The sequence below is a fragment of the Trachemys scripta genome, chromosome 1 (genome assembly GCF_013100865.1).
Source record: "Trachemys scripta elegans isolate TJP31775 chromosome 1, CAS_Tse_1.0, whole genome shotgun sequence".
NCBI lineage: Eukaryota > Metazoa > Chordata > Testudines > Emydidae > Trachemys > Trachemys scripta.
Genome location: NC_048298.1, coordinates 237,830,006 through 237,844,236, shown reverse-complemented (window position 1 = coordinate 237,844,236; position 14,231 = coordinate 237,830,006). Strand labels below are relative to the sequence as shown.

Genomic DNA, 14,231 nt, shown 5'->3' with positions numbered 1-14,231 from the left:
GAGCTAGCAATACAGAATCATTGGGTGTCTGAGTCCCTTTGGACAAGTGTGGCTTGGAGATCGCAATATCAGGATGTTCAATCCACTTTACCTCCCTCCCTCCCTCTACCCCATCCCCGCTTCCCATCTCTCTTTGAGACTCTCCTCACAAGCACCTGCTAAGGTAGGATGGTGACTCTCTTCTGACCATAGGATCTGTAGAACCAGTTCCTGTTCAGCACAGAGGAAAGGGGTTCTATTAAGGTATAGTAACTCCTCACTTAATGTTGTCCCGGTTAACGTTGTTTCGTTGTCACGTTGCTGATCAGTTAGAGACCATGTTCATTCAAAGTTGCGCAGTTCTCCCTTATAACATTGTTTGGCAGCCGTCTGCTTTGTCCGCTGCTTGCAGAAAGAGCAGCCCATTGGAGCTAGCTGGTGGGGGCTTGGAACCAGGGTGGTCTGGCAGCCCTGCATCAGCTCACCGCTCCCCTATATTCCCTTTGTGGCAACCGCCAAGCAGGCTATCAATCAGGGTGGATTTGATTTAAATCACTAGTCAGGAAGACTCAATTTAATCATGGATTTCTACATAAAAGTGCATTCTTGTTGGTTGTTATAGCCTTAATACATATTCTTCACAACTCAGAGGTATATGAGATTTCATTTTTAGAAGGTACACACTATCCATTTTTAAAGAGATTTATTTTGAAAACTTTTCAGATTAGTTTTACAGGTATATCAGAAAATGAATGATTGTTGGGTTATTATCTTTACCAAAGGTAATTGAAGCAGATATTTAGTCATTGGGAGGTGATCTCCAATTCAACAGAGGCTAATCATTAATATTAGGAGGATTTTTTTTGTCATTCTGTATTAGGAGGAGAACATCACCAGACAGACATTTAAATTGTTTTATTTAATTAAAACAACAATGTTATGTATTCTGGATTTTTTTTCTTTAACAATAACCACATAATATTTTAACAAAACACAAATATGAATTTTTGAATTTAGTTAAACATTCACATTTTTAAAATCAGGTTTGTTTTTGTTTAAATTGTTTAACTAAAATAGTTAAATGAAATATTAACAAAAAATTTAATAAACTCAGGCAGGTCAACATGAGAACCTTAAAGTATTGGCTTCTGCAGCTAACTCAGTCATCTTCACCTTCATTTTCCTGTTTGTTCATAATCTGGAAAAGAAAAACAAGCTTTCCTGCTTTTTCAGGTCCCAAACTATTTCTCAATTTGGAATGAATTAGTCCAAAGGAAGAAAATATTATTTCGACACTGGCAGAAGAAGCTACTGCTGTTAAGTGAGATTATCACTTCAACAGTCTCTGAATCCAAGTGCTTAAGTGACTTCTACCAGTTCACTGGTGTGACTTTCTTTAAAACATCATCGGCAAACATATATTTCTTGAATGGTTCACCCTTCGCTCTGAAGTTTATTATAGTTGGCATCATGGAGGGATGATTGCTGGATGTCCATGTCATCGCCAGCCCCTCTTCTTCAGCAGTGAAGGTTTGACCCTGGTAGCAAGTTTTGAGAATATTTACAAGAAAATGAGCTGGAGATAGTGCTTGTCCCACTCGTTTTTTTTAATGCTTGTAATTTAACTCTGTCATTGCATACTTCTCTTTTTAACATCTCACTCAGTTCCTTCCAGATTTCAACAGCGTCAGCAATAAAACAGCTATGTCCCTGCATTTTGTTCAAGTCTTCAGGGTACTTGAGAAATGTGTTCAACATTTCTCTTAAGCCCAATGTTGAGAATTTTGGCTGTGATAGTGCCATCTATTTTTTTCACAATTTTGTTCACCAATGGTCATCAGGTTAGGCCATTTCTTGATATAGTGCTTAAAACAGTCCATTACTGAGTTCCATCGCACATCTTGTGGGAGAGTTAGCTTGGTTCCTCCCACTTTTTTCAGAGCAGCTGCTGCAAAGTGGTTGTTATAGAAGTATTTTGCAATTTCAATAACATTAGCCTTTATTTCTGGAACACTGAAGTCTTTGGCTAGGAGGTGCATCAAATGAGCACTGCAACAGTATGTTGTTAGCTTGGGAGACTCTTCTAAATAATTTCTTCTCAACTTGGATACATTTGCAGCACTGTCTGGGATCTAGCTGTGTACTAGACATTTGAATTTTTTTCACATTTTGTTATAGCTTTTACTGCTACTTCTTGTAAGTATTCTGCTGTGTGTGCATTTCCTGATGTATCAATTGTTTCTGTAAGGAAGACATTCCTTTCTTCTCTTCACACACAAGCACATACAACAGGATCATTGTGGACATTGCTCCACCCATCACGACTCAGGTCAACAATTTTACCCTTTAGACCTTTTGCACACTGCTCAATTTCTCTTTCATACGCTTTATCCAGGAATTTGCCTACAATATCTCCTCTGTTGTGTGGATTGTATCCTGGTCTTAATGACTGAACCCTGTTAATGAAGTGTGGTTTCCCAATCACACGGAAAGGTGAGTTTGTTGCATAAACAAACTAGGCAATTTTTTCATCAATTACCTCTTTTTGTAATCAGCTTGTTCTTGTCACAAACTTATCTATGGTTGTTTCTGGATGATGGAGATTTTTTTCTTTTTGCTACTGGTGATATACTGTGGCTATGTGACATACATGATGTGACTGAAACACTATCATTGGCATATTACTTTGAAACTATAGAAAATGATGGTGATCTTGAAGGTGGATAGTCTTCAGAATCCTGTATGTTGAGGATGGATTCTCCTAAACAAAATAAGTCAGTGCAGTTATTTAATGATTATTACCATACTGCTCCTTTAGTATTACTCATTGCATTCACTGACACTCAGTACTACTTGAAAGGTGAAATTGTAAAAGGAAAATCTGCTTATTTCGGCTATTTATTTTTTATCACAACTGCATCTAAAATGATAATTGTTACTCTATGGTACTGTATTTTTCTGCAACATGGGAATTCAAGAATAGTCCAGAAGGAAGACAAGCAATCCTTTAAGAAAGAAGTATGAAATAAAAAAGTTTACCAACCTGAAGATGTTCAGACATGGTCCTTTCATCATCTTCAAAGCAACTTCCTCCTGAGAAGGAACACTTCTCATGATGATGTTTCATTCGGGCAACCAGGCGTTGCATTTCTTTGTTGCACAGTTTATGTTTTGCACGCGTGCCAGTCTTACCCACAGGTAGAGGAACTTCATTAAAATAATTCCCAAACTGGGTCTCTTTTAGAGCCTGCTGCCATTATAGGTTTTCCCTTCTAGTGAGAGAATGGTATGGTAGATCTCAAATCAATGAAGGCTACACTCAGAAAGACCTCAAGACTTCTGGAATATGCTGCTCAAACAGTTACAATTTTGTTTCTACTGCCTGTCCCTCCCTTCTCACATTTATCTCCAGACTTCTTCTCCTTGTCCAGATCTATTGTGTCCCCAACAATCTTCTATGCATTGAAATTTTTGAAACTGCATGTGTCCTCCTGCCCCTCGCTGCTTTACTCCATCTCCACAGAGTGGGGGTGGGGGGCAGGAGGACACACAAAAGGGCTCAGGACAGAGGGAGCTTGCTGGCAGCAACTGCTGTCTCTACTTGCTGATCTACTTAAAAAGGCAGTGTTCTTAGAGTGGGATCAGTGTACTAAAAGGTCCAATGTGCATCTCTCTCTCTCTCTCTCTCTCTCACACAGACACAGTGTGTCTCTGTCTCTCTCTGCCATGCTGTCTCCCCTCCTGCCATTCCTGTTGCCTTTTAGAGTGTGAGACTACATTAACAACAGTGTGTTAACCTTTGAGGGCTCAGCCGAGTGCTAGTTCCTCATTTTGCAGTAAGGCATTCCCTGGGAAATCCCCCACCTCAACCAAGCTTCTCAGTCATCATTGCTGTGTACAGTATTCAATTGTTTGTTAAAATTGTGTGTGTGTGTGTGTATGTGTGTAAGTCTTTTGTCTGGAGAAAAAAATTTCCCTGGAACCTAACCCCCCCACTATTTACATTAATTCTTATGGGGAAATTGGATTCGCTTTACATTGTTTCACTTAAAGTAGCATTTTTCAGGAGTATAACTACAACATTAAGCGAGGAGTTACTGTACTTCCTGGTCCCCAAAAACAATGGAGGGTTGAAACCCATTCTAGATCTAAGGATCCTCAACAAATTTTGAAGGTAAAAAAATTCAAAGGGTTTTCAGCCCTCGACATACAGGATATTTATTTCCATATAGTGTTCTGTTCTTCCCATAGGAGATTTCTTCGCCTTGCCTTAGGCCAAGAATATTTTCAATACAGTGTTCTCCCATTCAGTCTCTCCTCTGCTCCCAGAGTGTTCTCAAAAGTTCCTGCAATGGTCATGCCTATCTGCAGAGAAGCAATAGTAATATTTCAGTATCTTGATAATTGTCTGCTGAAGGGTCGATCTTACGATGATACCTTGTTAGCCACTCAGAAGGCCATAGCACTGTTCCTCAAGCTAGGACTTCAGTTAAATATCCAGTAGTCTACTTTAACCTGTGTAATTACTAGAATTCATAGGGGCATCCGCAGATACAGTAACTGCCAAAGCCTACCTTCCAATACCCAGGTTTATGACACTATCTAATCTTATTCCCACAATGTAGGTCAGCCTGCAAACATCAGCCAGGAACGGCCTTCAACATTTGGGGCATATCTCAGCATGTACCTTCATAGTAAGCCATGCAAGATTGCATTTTCAATGCCTCCAACAGTGACTGAACCATCTACTTTCCAAACAAACAGTCTGGACAAACAGGTCTCAGTTCCACAATTCATAAAGGACTCCTTTGATTTGTGGAAAGATACTCCAACCCCCCACAATGTCTGTGCAGGATTTTTCTTTACCTAGCCACCTCCAACTGTTGTAATAACAGATGCATCTCTTTTGGGATAGGGAGTACACCTATATACTCATCCCCACAAGCCCACCCTACACATTAGCTTGCTGGAACTCAGCAGTCAGAAATGCCTATCTCCATTTTATGCCATTGATCAGAGTCAGGTGCATCAAGAGCATGACAGACAATGTGGCCTACATGTTCTATGTTGACGAGTAAAGAGGAGCGAGATCGCCTTCCATTTACTCTGAAGCTATAAGACTATGGAATTGGTGCATACTCAATCATATCTGTGTTTGCAATGTACTTTTCTGGCATTCAGAACACCATAGTAGACTCTCTAAGCAGAAGTTTTGTACAGGATTATGAATTGGAACTAGACCCTTGGATTCTCAATTGCTTATTTTAGATTTGGGTCTTCTGTAGGGAGACCTCTTCATCATTACCATGAACAAGAAGTCCACTCAGTTCTGTTCAAGAGAAGGATTGGGTTGCCACTCCCCGGGGATGCCTTTCTCCTGCTTTGGACACTGTGACTGTTATTTGCTTTTCTCCCGGGGCTTCTAATATTGAAAGTAGAGAACAAGACAGAAGAAGGCCAAGTTCATACTGATAGTACCAATGTGGCCAAGACAGACATGGCTTCCTTATCTCATGCAGCTGGCAGATCATCAGGCAATTAGTCTCCCAGTCATTCCCCATCTCCTCTCTCCGGATGCTTGTCGAGTCCTTCATCCGAACCTCTGCATTCTTTGCTTCAAAGCATAGCTCTTTGATGGTTCATAGGGATAGAATCAACCTGCTCTTTGCAGGTAAAAAGGGTACATTAAACAGCAGGAAGGAGTCTACACACAATACCAACCTGCAAAAGTGTAATATATTTAGCCATTAGCGTGTTCTACGACATCTTTCACCTTCCATCTTCTTAGCTATTGGTCTCCATTCTGGAACTGAAGAACTTGGGTTATCTCTGAGCTCTGTTGGAGTTCACTTGGCAGCTAGCATGACTTCTTCCATTCTCTGGCAAAGGTTTCTCAGTGTTGACAATTCTCCCTGTAATCCGGGGAGCAAAAAGTCTGGGGAAACTCTTCCCTCAAATCAAACATTCTATTCTAGTTTGGGACCTTAGTGCTCAGGTGCCTATGAGACCTCCCTTTGATTCAGTGGTTCCTTCTCTGCTCACTAATGAACTTATCTATGAAAATGGCCTTGTTGGTAGCCATTATGTCTGCTCAAAGAGTTGGAGAGATAGGGGCAACCCCTGCCTTCGCTGTATTTGTCAAAGATACGTTTTTGCTATAGCCGCACCCAAAATTCTTAACTAAGTTGTCAGCTGAATTCTATATTAACCAGGTTATTCATATCCCAGTTTTCTTCCCCAAACCATATCTGGCGTGGGGGTGGGGGGATGCTGCATTGCGTAAGAGAGCATTAGTCTTTTACATGGCCATAACTAAATCATTTAGGAAACTTCCTGGATTGTTTGTATCAATTTGCTGACAGATGTTAGGGGTCTACAGTTTCCAGACAAAGACTCTAGGTAGATATCTGGATGCATCATTTCTTGTTATCAGTATAATGATATTGAGCCTCTTCTTAGGACATTAGCCCATTCAGTGAGGTGTGTCTCTACCTTAGTAGTTTTTCTCAAGAGTGTTTCCATCACTGAGATTTAAGAGCTGCAACTTGAACCTCTATACACACTTTTTTGATAGCACTCTGTAGTAATCTGTGATTCAGCTTTGTATGTTGTCTGACTCTGCACTATTATTTCAGTATTGGACTTGACTCCAAAGCCCCCTCCTCTTCATGAGGATACTGCTTGGTAGTCACCTGAAGTGGAGAACCCATAGGAACACTGCTCGAAGAAGGAAAGGTTACTCACCCTGTGCAATAACTGTAGTTCTTCAAGATAGAGCACACATAGGGACACACACTATCTTTGCTTTGGGTTTCCTTTATGAGACCTTGTAGTCGAGAAGGAACTGAGTGCAGTTCACCTGCACAGCTCCATATGATCTCAGTGCAGGTCATGAGGCCAAGTAGAGGGCATGTGCAAGCTGAACGGGCACTGCTACTGAAAATGACCAATCCAAGATGTAGTCTTCTGAAGAGGAGCACCCGTACCATGCCATCCTCACTTCTGCTCTACTGTTGGCGTCGGCTCTGCCTTCAGCGGCTGCTCTCTAGCTGCCCAGCTCTGAAGGCAGTGCCGCTGCCAGCAGCAGCACAGAAATAAGGGTAGCAGTACTGCAACCTCCCCTACAATAACCTTGCAACCTCCCACAACTCCTTTATGGGTCTGGACCCCTACAATTACAACACCGTGGAATTTCAGATTTAAATAGCTGAAATCATTAAATTTACGATTTTTTAAATCCTATGGCCATGAAATTGACCAAAATAGACCATGAATTTGATAGGGCACTACCTATAGGGGGACACATCTCAAACTACTGTTAGTGCACAGTGTGAGTAACCTCTCTCTTTGTATATAACTTCTTCTGACATAGAAGAACGTGAAAGTCCTCCTATTTGTTCTTGGGGGGTGATTATAAACTCCCTCCTGCAGAACTTATAAAATGTATAGGAACAAAAGATTTTTCAATTTGTCTGTATTGAAATCTGTCTGGAGAGAGAGTTTGTTGAAGACTTCCTATGAGGATACTCATCATAATTGGTACTGCAGTTAGTATTGTAGCAGCCAAAATTAGCAAAAGTTATTGCTGCTGTTCTTTCTGTGCAAATTAAGACTCAATCTGAATTTCAAACTTTCAAGTTCTCAGACATTTGATTCTTACATAAGAAAAAATGATTTCAGTTTCTTTTTAATTGGAGAAAAAGTGTGTATTCTGGTTGTTGTGTAATGTGGAAATGGGTAAAGACATTTTTTTAACTTCCAAACAAAACACAAAATCGCCTCTAGACTGAGCCTAACCATGGAAAAATTCAGCCCAGAAGAGTAGCTTTTTCCAGGAAGATTTGAATATTTGGAAATAGGGATTATCACGTGAATTCTGTTGTAATTTTAGTTATAACTGAACTTACCCAGGTACCTTTTATAATAAATGTGGGTTTTTTATAAACTTGTAAAATTGCACTGCCTAATGCACAAACAATACTGTCCTGTATCAATGGAAAATGTGTAGCTTCACCCTTGAAAAATAAATGTTTCCAAAACAGGTCAAGTATTGTATACGTGGATATAGGTTTTTCTGAAAATTTTACCCTAAACCCCATTTTCTAAAGCATCTTACTCATTTAGGCCCTCATCCCCATCAGTGGGATTGTAGCTTGTAAGTGCCTACATTCCTTTTGAAGATGAGATTTAGGCTTCTAAGTCAGTTAGGCATTGCAATGCTGAGTGCAGCAACTCCTGAATACCTTTAAAAATCTGGGCCTTAAGCTAAATCCTCTTGACTGCTAGGCACTATTGAAATTATCTATAGTGTATCTACTCACTGGAGGTTCAGTTGTTTTGACACCTGTGATTTCATAACACACAATTTGCTGTAATAAGTAAGGTCTTTGGCTTGAAATAATCTTGCAAATAGTTTAACTGTGTTAGTATGGTAGGGTTACTATTCGTCCGGATTCTGCTGGACATGTCCAGCTTTTTTGAGTTAAAAATAGCGTCCAGGGGGAATTTGTAAATGTCCGGATTTCCCCCCCCCATGCAGAGCGCGCGCGGCTGACAGGGCAGCCGGCCGGATCGTGCCACTCGCACGGGGCTCTGATAGCCAGAGCCCCTCCTCTCTCCTGCAACTTGAGACCACTCCCCCCCTCTCTCTCCCTCCCTCCCCCTCTCTGCATTCTCAGATCGCCGGCTGGCCGTTTGCCTCAGGCCTCCGGCAGTCTGGAGCTCCTCCCCCTGCTCCCCCCTCCCTTGCTGCCGAGCACGCTCCTCTGCAGCACTCTGTTTTGAGCAGCACGGTAAGGGGGCCAGGGGGTCGGAGAAGGGGCAGGATGGTTCTGGAGGGGGCAGTCAAGAGACAGGGAGCAGGGTTGGATGGGTCGGGAGTTCGGGGGGGGGCTGTTAGGGGGTGGGGAGTGGTTGGATGGGGTGTGGGAGTCCCTGGTGTCTGTCTGGGGGTGGGGGTGCGGATAAGGGTTGGGGCAGTCAGGGGACAGGTGGGGGTAGGCTCCTAGGGGGCCAGTTAGGATGGGGGGAGGGTCTCAGGAGGGGGCAGTCAGGGGACAGGTAGGGGATAGGGTCCTAGGGGGCCAGGTAGGATGGGGGGAAGGTCTCAGGATGGGGTAGTCAGGGGACAAGGAGTGGGGGGGGAGGGTTGGAGATCCCGAGGGGGGCGGGAAGTGGAAGGGGCAGAGGCGGGGCTAGGGCAGGATGGGGGCAGGGCTAGGGCGGGGCTCCTCCCGTCCTCTTTTTTTGATTGTTGAAATATGGTAACCCTATAGTATGGAAATATCTGAATTAAACTGTCAAATCACACCACACGAAATTTTACTTTCATTAGCTTAGATAGTCTCAGGCTCAAAACTTAAATTTATGAAATTTACTATCTTTTTGTATGTGATTTTAATATAATGCCAACTCCCTAGTTTTCCAGTTGATATAAAAACTTTTGTTTTTTGAGACCACGCACTAAAAAGCAGTATAAAAATGTATTAAAATTCAGTGGATGGCATTTTAATGCCAAATGTTTTCATCATAAAATATATTTGAATATGAAATACTGTTAAAATAAAACCCCGTTTCTTTCTGAAGGTGGAGAGACAGAGAAGACTTGAAAGAATAAAGCAAAAACAGTCTCAGCTACAAGAACTTATTCTACAGGTACAGTCAAGGTACTCTTGTCTGTAGGGCAAGGTAACTTGTATTTGTATACCAGTTTTCTTACACACATTAAAAACAAAAGATCTAGCAGGAGATTGAAGAATACACACGCAATGTGAATTTAGCACTGTAGCCAAGACTGTTGTGCTGTAGGAGAAGTTGACAAGAACCCAGTGTTCCGTGTTAAATTCCCTGCCAGCTTCAAGTGCATTTAAACTAAGGTTTTGTTGACAATGACAATATAAGCTGTACTTTTATTCCTTGAATTTTGACATTCAATTCAGATCTCCGATTTGAAATGTTTTTTAATTTTACAGCTGTTCAGATTTGTATATTTTATTTTTAAGGAGTACTGGCATTTTGTTTTCTGTGATTCGTGACCTGAGAATACAGCCATGCCACCAAATTTGTCTGCCAAATATATTGCACTAGAAAATTAAGTTTTGAGTCCTCATGTTTGGAAAAATAACTTTCGGTATGTGAACCAGTTCCATGTTGAAACACTAGCTCTAAAAGATGTGAGATACATCCCTGTTCATCTCAGTGGAGTAACTCTGAAATGTAATTAGGTGAATTTAAAAGCCAAATTTAAACTTCATTGCTGATCACTTTAGCAGAAAAATCTAGCTAATGTTCTTCGAGTAGTGTTCCTATGGGTGCTCCACCGCATGTGCAGGCCTAATGGATGCTGCTACCAAAGTTTTCCAATCAGCAGCGCTGGGACACAAGCACACCTACAGTGGAGCACCCATAGGGACATGCATCTCAAAGGGTACGTCTACACTTACCGGAGGGTCCGGCGGCAGGCAATCGATGTTCTGGGATCGATCCCGGAAGTGCTCGCCGTCGACACCGGTACTCCAGCTCGGCGAGAGGAGTACGCAGCATCGACGGGGGAGCCTCCCTGCTGCGTCTGGACCCACGGTAAGTTCGGACTAAGGTATTTGGAATTCAGCTACATTATTAACGTAGCTGAATTTGCGTACCTTAGTCCGAAGTGGGGCGTTAGTGGGGACCAGCCCAAAGAACCATCGTTACTTCACAAGGTGTGTAACTACTACTTCTATTTACTATTGTAGGTGGCAGGAAGGAGGAGTTAGTATGGAGTCTGGTGTGTCAGGAATTGGGAGTTCAAATTTATTTTCTTTAAAGAAGTTTTACCACCACGCCTCCTACGTTGTCAGAAGCCACAACTGCCCCCAGTAGTGGTTAAAATCTCCAGTTTTCTCCAAACTTTTATGCATTTTTCAGTGCATAATTCTGTGACACCTTTACAAATTAAAATCTGAGGGCATTCTGAACGTGGTTTGTCTTTGTGTGCACTTACAGTTGCAAATATTGTTAGTAGGCGTGATCAGGTTTGTAGTGTAGACATAACTTTAGGCTAAAGGTTCAGAAAGAAAACTGACTATTGCCACAAATGCTGGTGTGGGCTGGTTGGAAAATAGAAGCTTTCTGTGGAAAATTTAGTTTAGTCGAAAATCTAATTTTCTAATGGAAGATTTTCAGCCAGCCCTAGTGTTGGGTTATGGTAGAGTTTCTCAAATGAATTGCACCGTGACCCCCTTCTGACAACAAAAATGACTACATGACCCCAGGAGGGGAGAGAGAAGCCTGAGCCCACCAAAGCCCCACCACCCTGGGCAGGGGACCAAAGCCAAAACCTGAGCCCCGTCACCCAGGGCTGAAGCCCTTTGGCTTTGGCCCCAGGCATTGGGGCTCAAGCTTTGGCCCTGGGCCCCAACAAGTCTAATGCCAGCCCCTGGCGACCCCATTAGAATGGGGCTGCAACCCACTTTGGGGTCCTGATCCACAGTTTGAGATCTGCTGGGTTATGGTATCCTTGACTTGTGTTCAATGTTTAGTAACATTAAAGAAGTGGAGGAACATTTACATGATAAATGTCTGCTTCTTAAATTTCAAAATCTTTTCATTAAAGTAAACTGGTTAATTCCAAATGTATTTTTGTATTTTGTATATTTCAGTAATTTACAAGTTTGGAAAAAGTTGACAGTGTCAAGTTGATAGGACTTAAATATTTCTTTTAAATACTGAGATTCCTAGTTCTGCTTTAGTTTCTTCAGAGACACCACAAATATATACATTTTAATAAGAGAATAACAAAGAAGGAATAATTGTTGAATATGTGTAGTTTTGTAAGCCACTATTACTTTTTGCAGCAAATTGCCTTCAAGAACCTAGTTCAACGAAATCGTCAAACAGAACAACAGGCAAACCGACCACCGCCTTCCAATTCTGTCATACATCTGCCATTTATCATTGTGAACACCAGCAAGAAGACCGTGATCGATTGTAGTATTTCAAATGACAAGTAGGTTGTTCATGAATTTTTTCATCAGAAGCAGGAAGCCTGCTAAACAGTCAGTGGGGCCACTGGACTATCAAGGTGCTAAAGGAACACTCACGGAAGATAAGGTCGTTGCGGAGACGCTAAGTGAATTCTTTGCATCAGTCTTCACTGCAGAGGATGTGAGGGAGATTCCTATACCTGAGCCATTCTTTTTAGGTGACAAATCTGAGGAACTGTCCCAGATTGAGGTGTCAGTAGAGGAGGTTTTGGAACAGATTGATACATTAAAGAGTAATAAGTCACAAGGATCAGATGGTATTCACCCAAGAGTTCTGAAGGAACTCAAATATGAAATTGCAGAACTACTACCTGTGGTATGTAACTTATCATTAAAATCAGCTTCTGTACCAGATAACTGGAGGATAGCTAATGTGATACCAATTTTTAAAAAAAGCTCCAGAGGTGAACCTGGCATTTGCAGGACGGTAAGCCTAACTTCAGTACCAGGCAAATTGGTTGAAACTATGGTAAAGAACATAATTATCAGATGCACAGATGAACACAATTTGCTGGGGAAGAGCCAACACAGCTTTTATAAAGGGAAATCATGCCTCACCAATATGTTAGAATTCTTTGAGGGGGTTAACAAACATGTGGACAATGGTGATCTAGAGGGAATAGTGTACTTAGGCTTTCAGAAAGCCTGTGACAAGGTCCCTCATCAAAGGCTCTTAAGGAAACTTAGCAGTCATAGGATATGGTCATGTTGTGGATCAGTAACTGGTTAAAAGACAGGAGACAAAGGGTAGGAATAAATGGTCAGTTTTCACAGTGCAGAGAGGTAAATAGTAGAGTCCTCCAAGGAGCTGTACTGGGACTAGTGCTGTTCAACATACTCATAAATGACCTGGAAAAAAAGGTAAATATTGCGGTGGCAGAGTTTGCAGATGATAAAAAATTACTCAAGATAGCTAAGTCCAAACCAGACTACAAGGAGTTACAAAGGGATCTCACAAAATAGTGACTGGACAACAAAGTGGCAGATGAAATTCAGTGTTGATAAATACAAAGTAATGCATAGTGGAAAACACGATCCCAACTGTACATTCAAAATGATGGGGTCGAAATTAGTTGTTACCACACAAGAAAGAGATCTTGGAGTCATTATGGAGTCTCTGAAAACATCAGCTCAGTCTGCAGTAGCAGTCAAAAAAGCGAACAGTGTTAGGAAGCATTAGGAAAGAGAGAGAGAAAATAAGACAGTAAATATCATAACACCTCTATAAAAATCTGTGCTATGCCAACATCTAGAATATTGTGTGCAGATCTGGTTCCCCCCATCTCAAATAAGATATATTAGAAACTGAAAATGTACAGAGAAGTGCAACAAAAATGATTAGGGGTATGGAACAGCTTCCATATGAAAAGAGATTAAAAAGACTGGGACTGTTCAGCTTGGGAAAGAAACTAATGAGGGGAGATGATGGAGGTCCATAAAATCATAAATGGTGTGGAGAAAGTGAATAAGGAAGTGTTATTTGTCCCTTCACAAAATCAAGTCCCCGATGAAATTAATAGACAGGAGGTATAAAACAAACAAATGGAAGTACTTCTTCATATAACACAGTAAACCTGTGGAACTTGTTGCCAGGGGATGTTTTAAAGGCCAAAACTATAACTGGATTAAAAAAAGAATTAGATAAGTTCATGGATAATAGGTAAAGCTATGTTTTAGTCATGGGTATTTTTAATAAAAGTCATGGACAGGTCATGGGCAATAAACATGGGCGACATCCCTCAGCTCCTAGGCGGAGGCGCAGCCACACAGCTCTGTGCGCTGCCTCCCCCCAAGCACCAGCTTCTATTGGTCAGGAACCACGGCCAATGGGAGCTGCGGGGGTGGTGCTTGCAGGCAGAGGCAGCACACAAAGCCCCCCTGGCTACACCTCCACCTAGGAGCTGAAGGATGTCGTCGCTTCCGGGGAGCATCCCCAAGGTAAGTGCTGTCCAGAGCCCTCTTCTACGCCCCAGCTATGAGTCCCCTCCCACACCCAAACTTCTGCTGCTGCAGTGGGAGGGGGGTGCAGTGGCCCGAGACCGTCCCGTCAGTGGCCAGTGCAAAAGTCCCAGAAAGTAATTTCCATGACAAACTCGCAGCTTTAATCATAGGTTCATCAATGGCTATTAGCCAAGATGATCAGGGGTGCAACCCCATACTTTGGGTGTGCATAAACCTCTAATTTTCAGATGCTGGGAGTGGATGACAGGGATCACTTGATTGCCGTGT

At 42.0% G+C, this 14,231-nt stretch overlaps 1 protein-coding gene across 7 annotated transcripts in view; it reads left to right on the top strand.

Annotated features, from left to right (window-relative positions):
- Nucleotides 1–14,231, top strand: part of TFDP1 (transcription factor Dp-1) — a 118,170-nt gene that overhangs the window by 73,707 nt on the left and 30,232 nt on the right. For all 7 annotated transcript variants that reach the window (XM_034758116.1, XM_034758113.1, XM_034758118.1 and 4 more), the window contains exons 8-9: nt 9,565–9,633; nt 11,814–11,965. In XM_034758116.1, the coding sequence (XP_034614007.1) occupies nt 9,565–9,633; nt 11,814–11,965 (221 nt within the window). The remainder of the gene's footprint in view (nt 1–9,564; nt 9,634–11,813; nt 11,966–14,231) is intronic.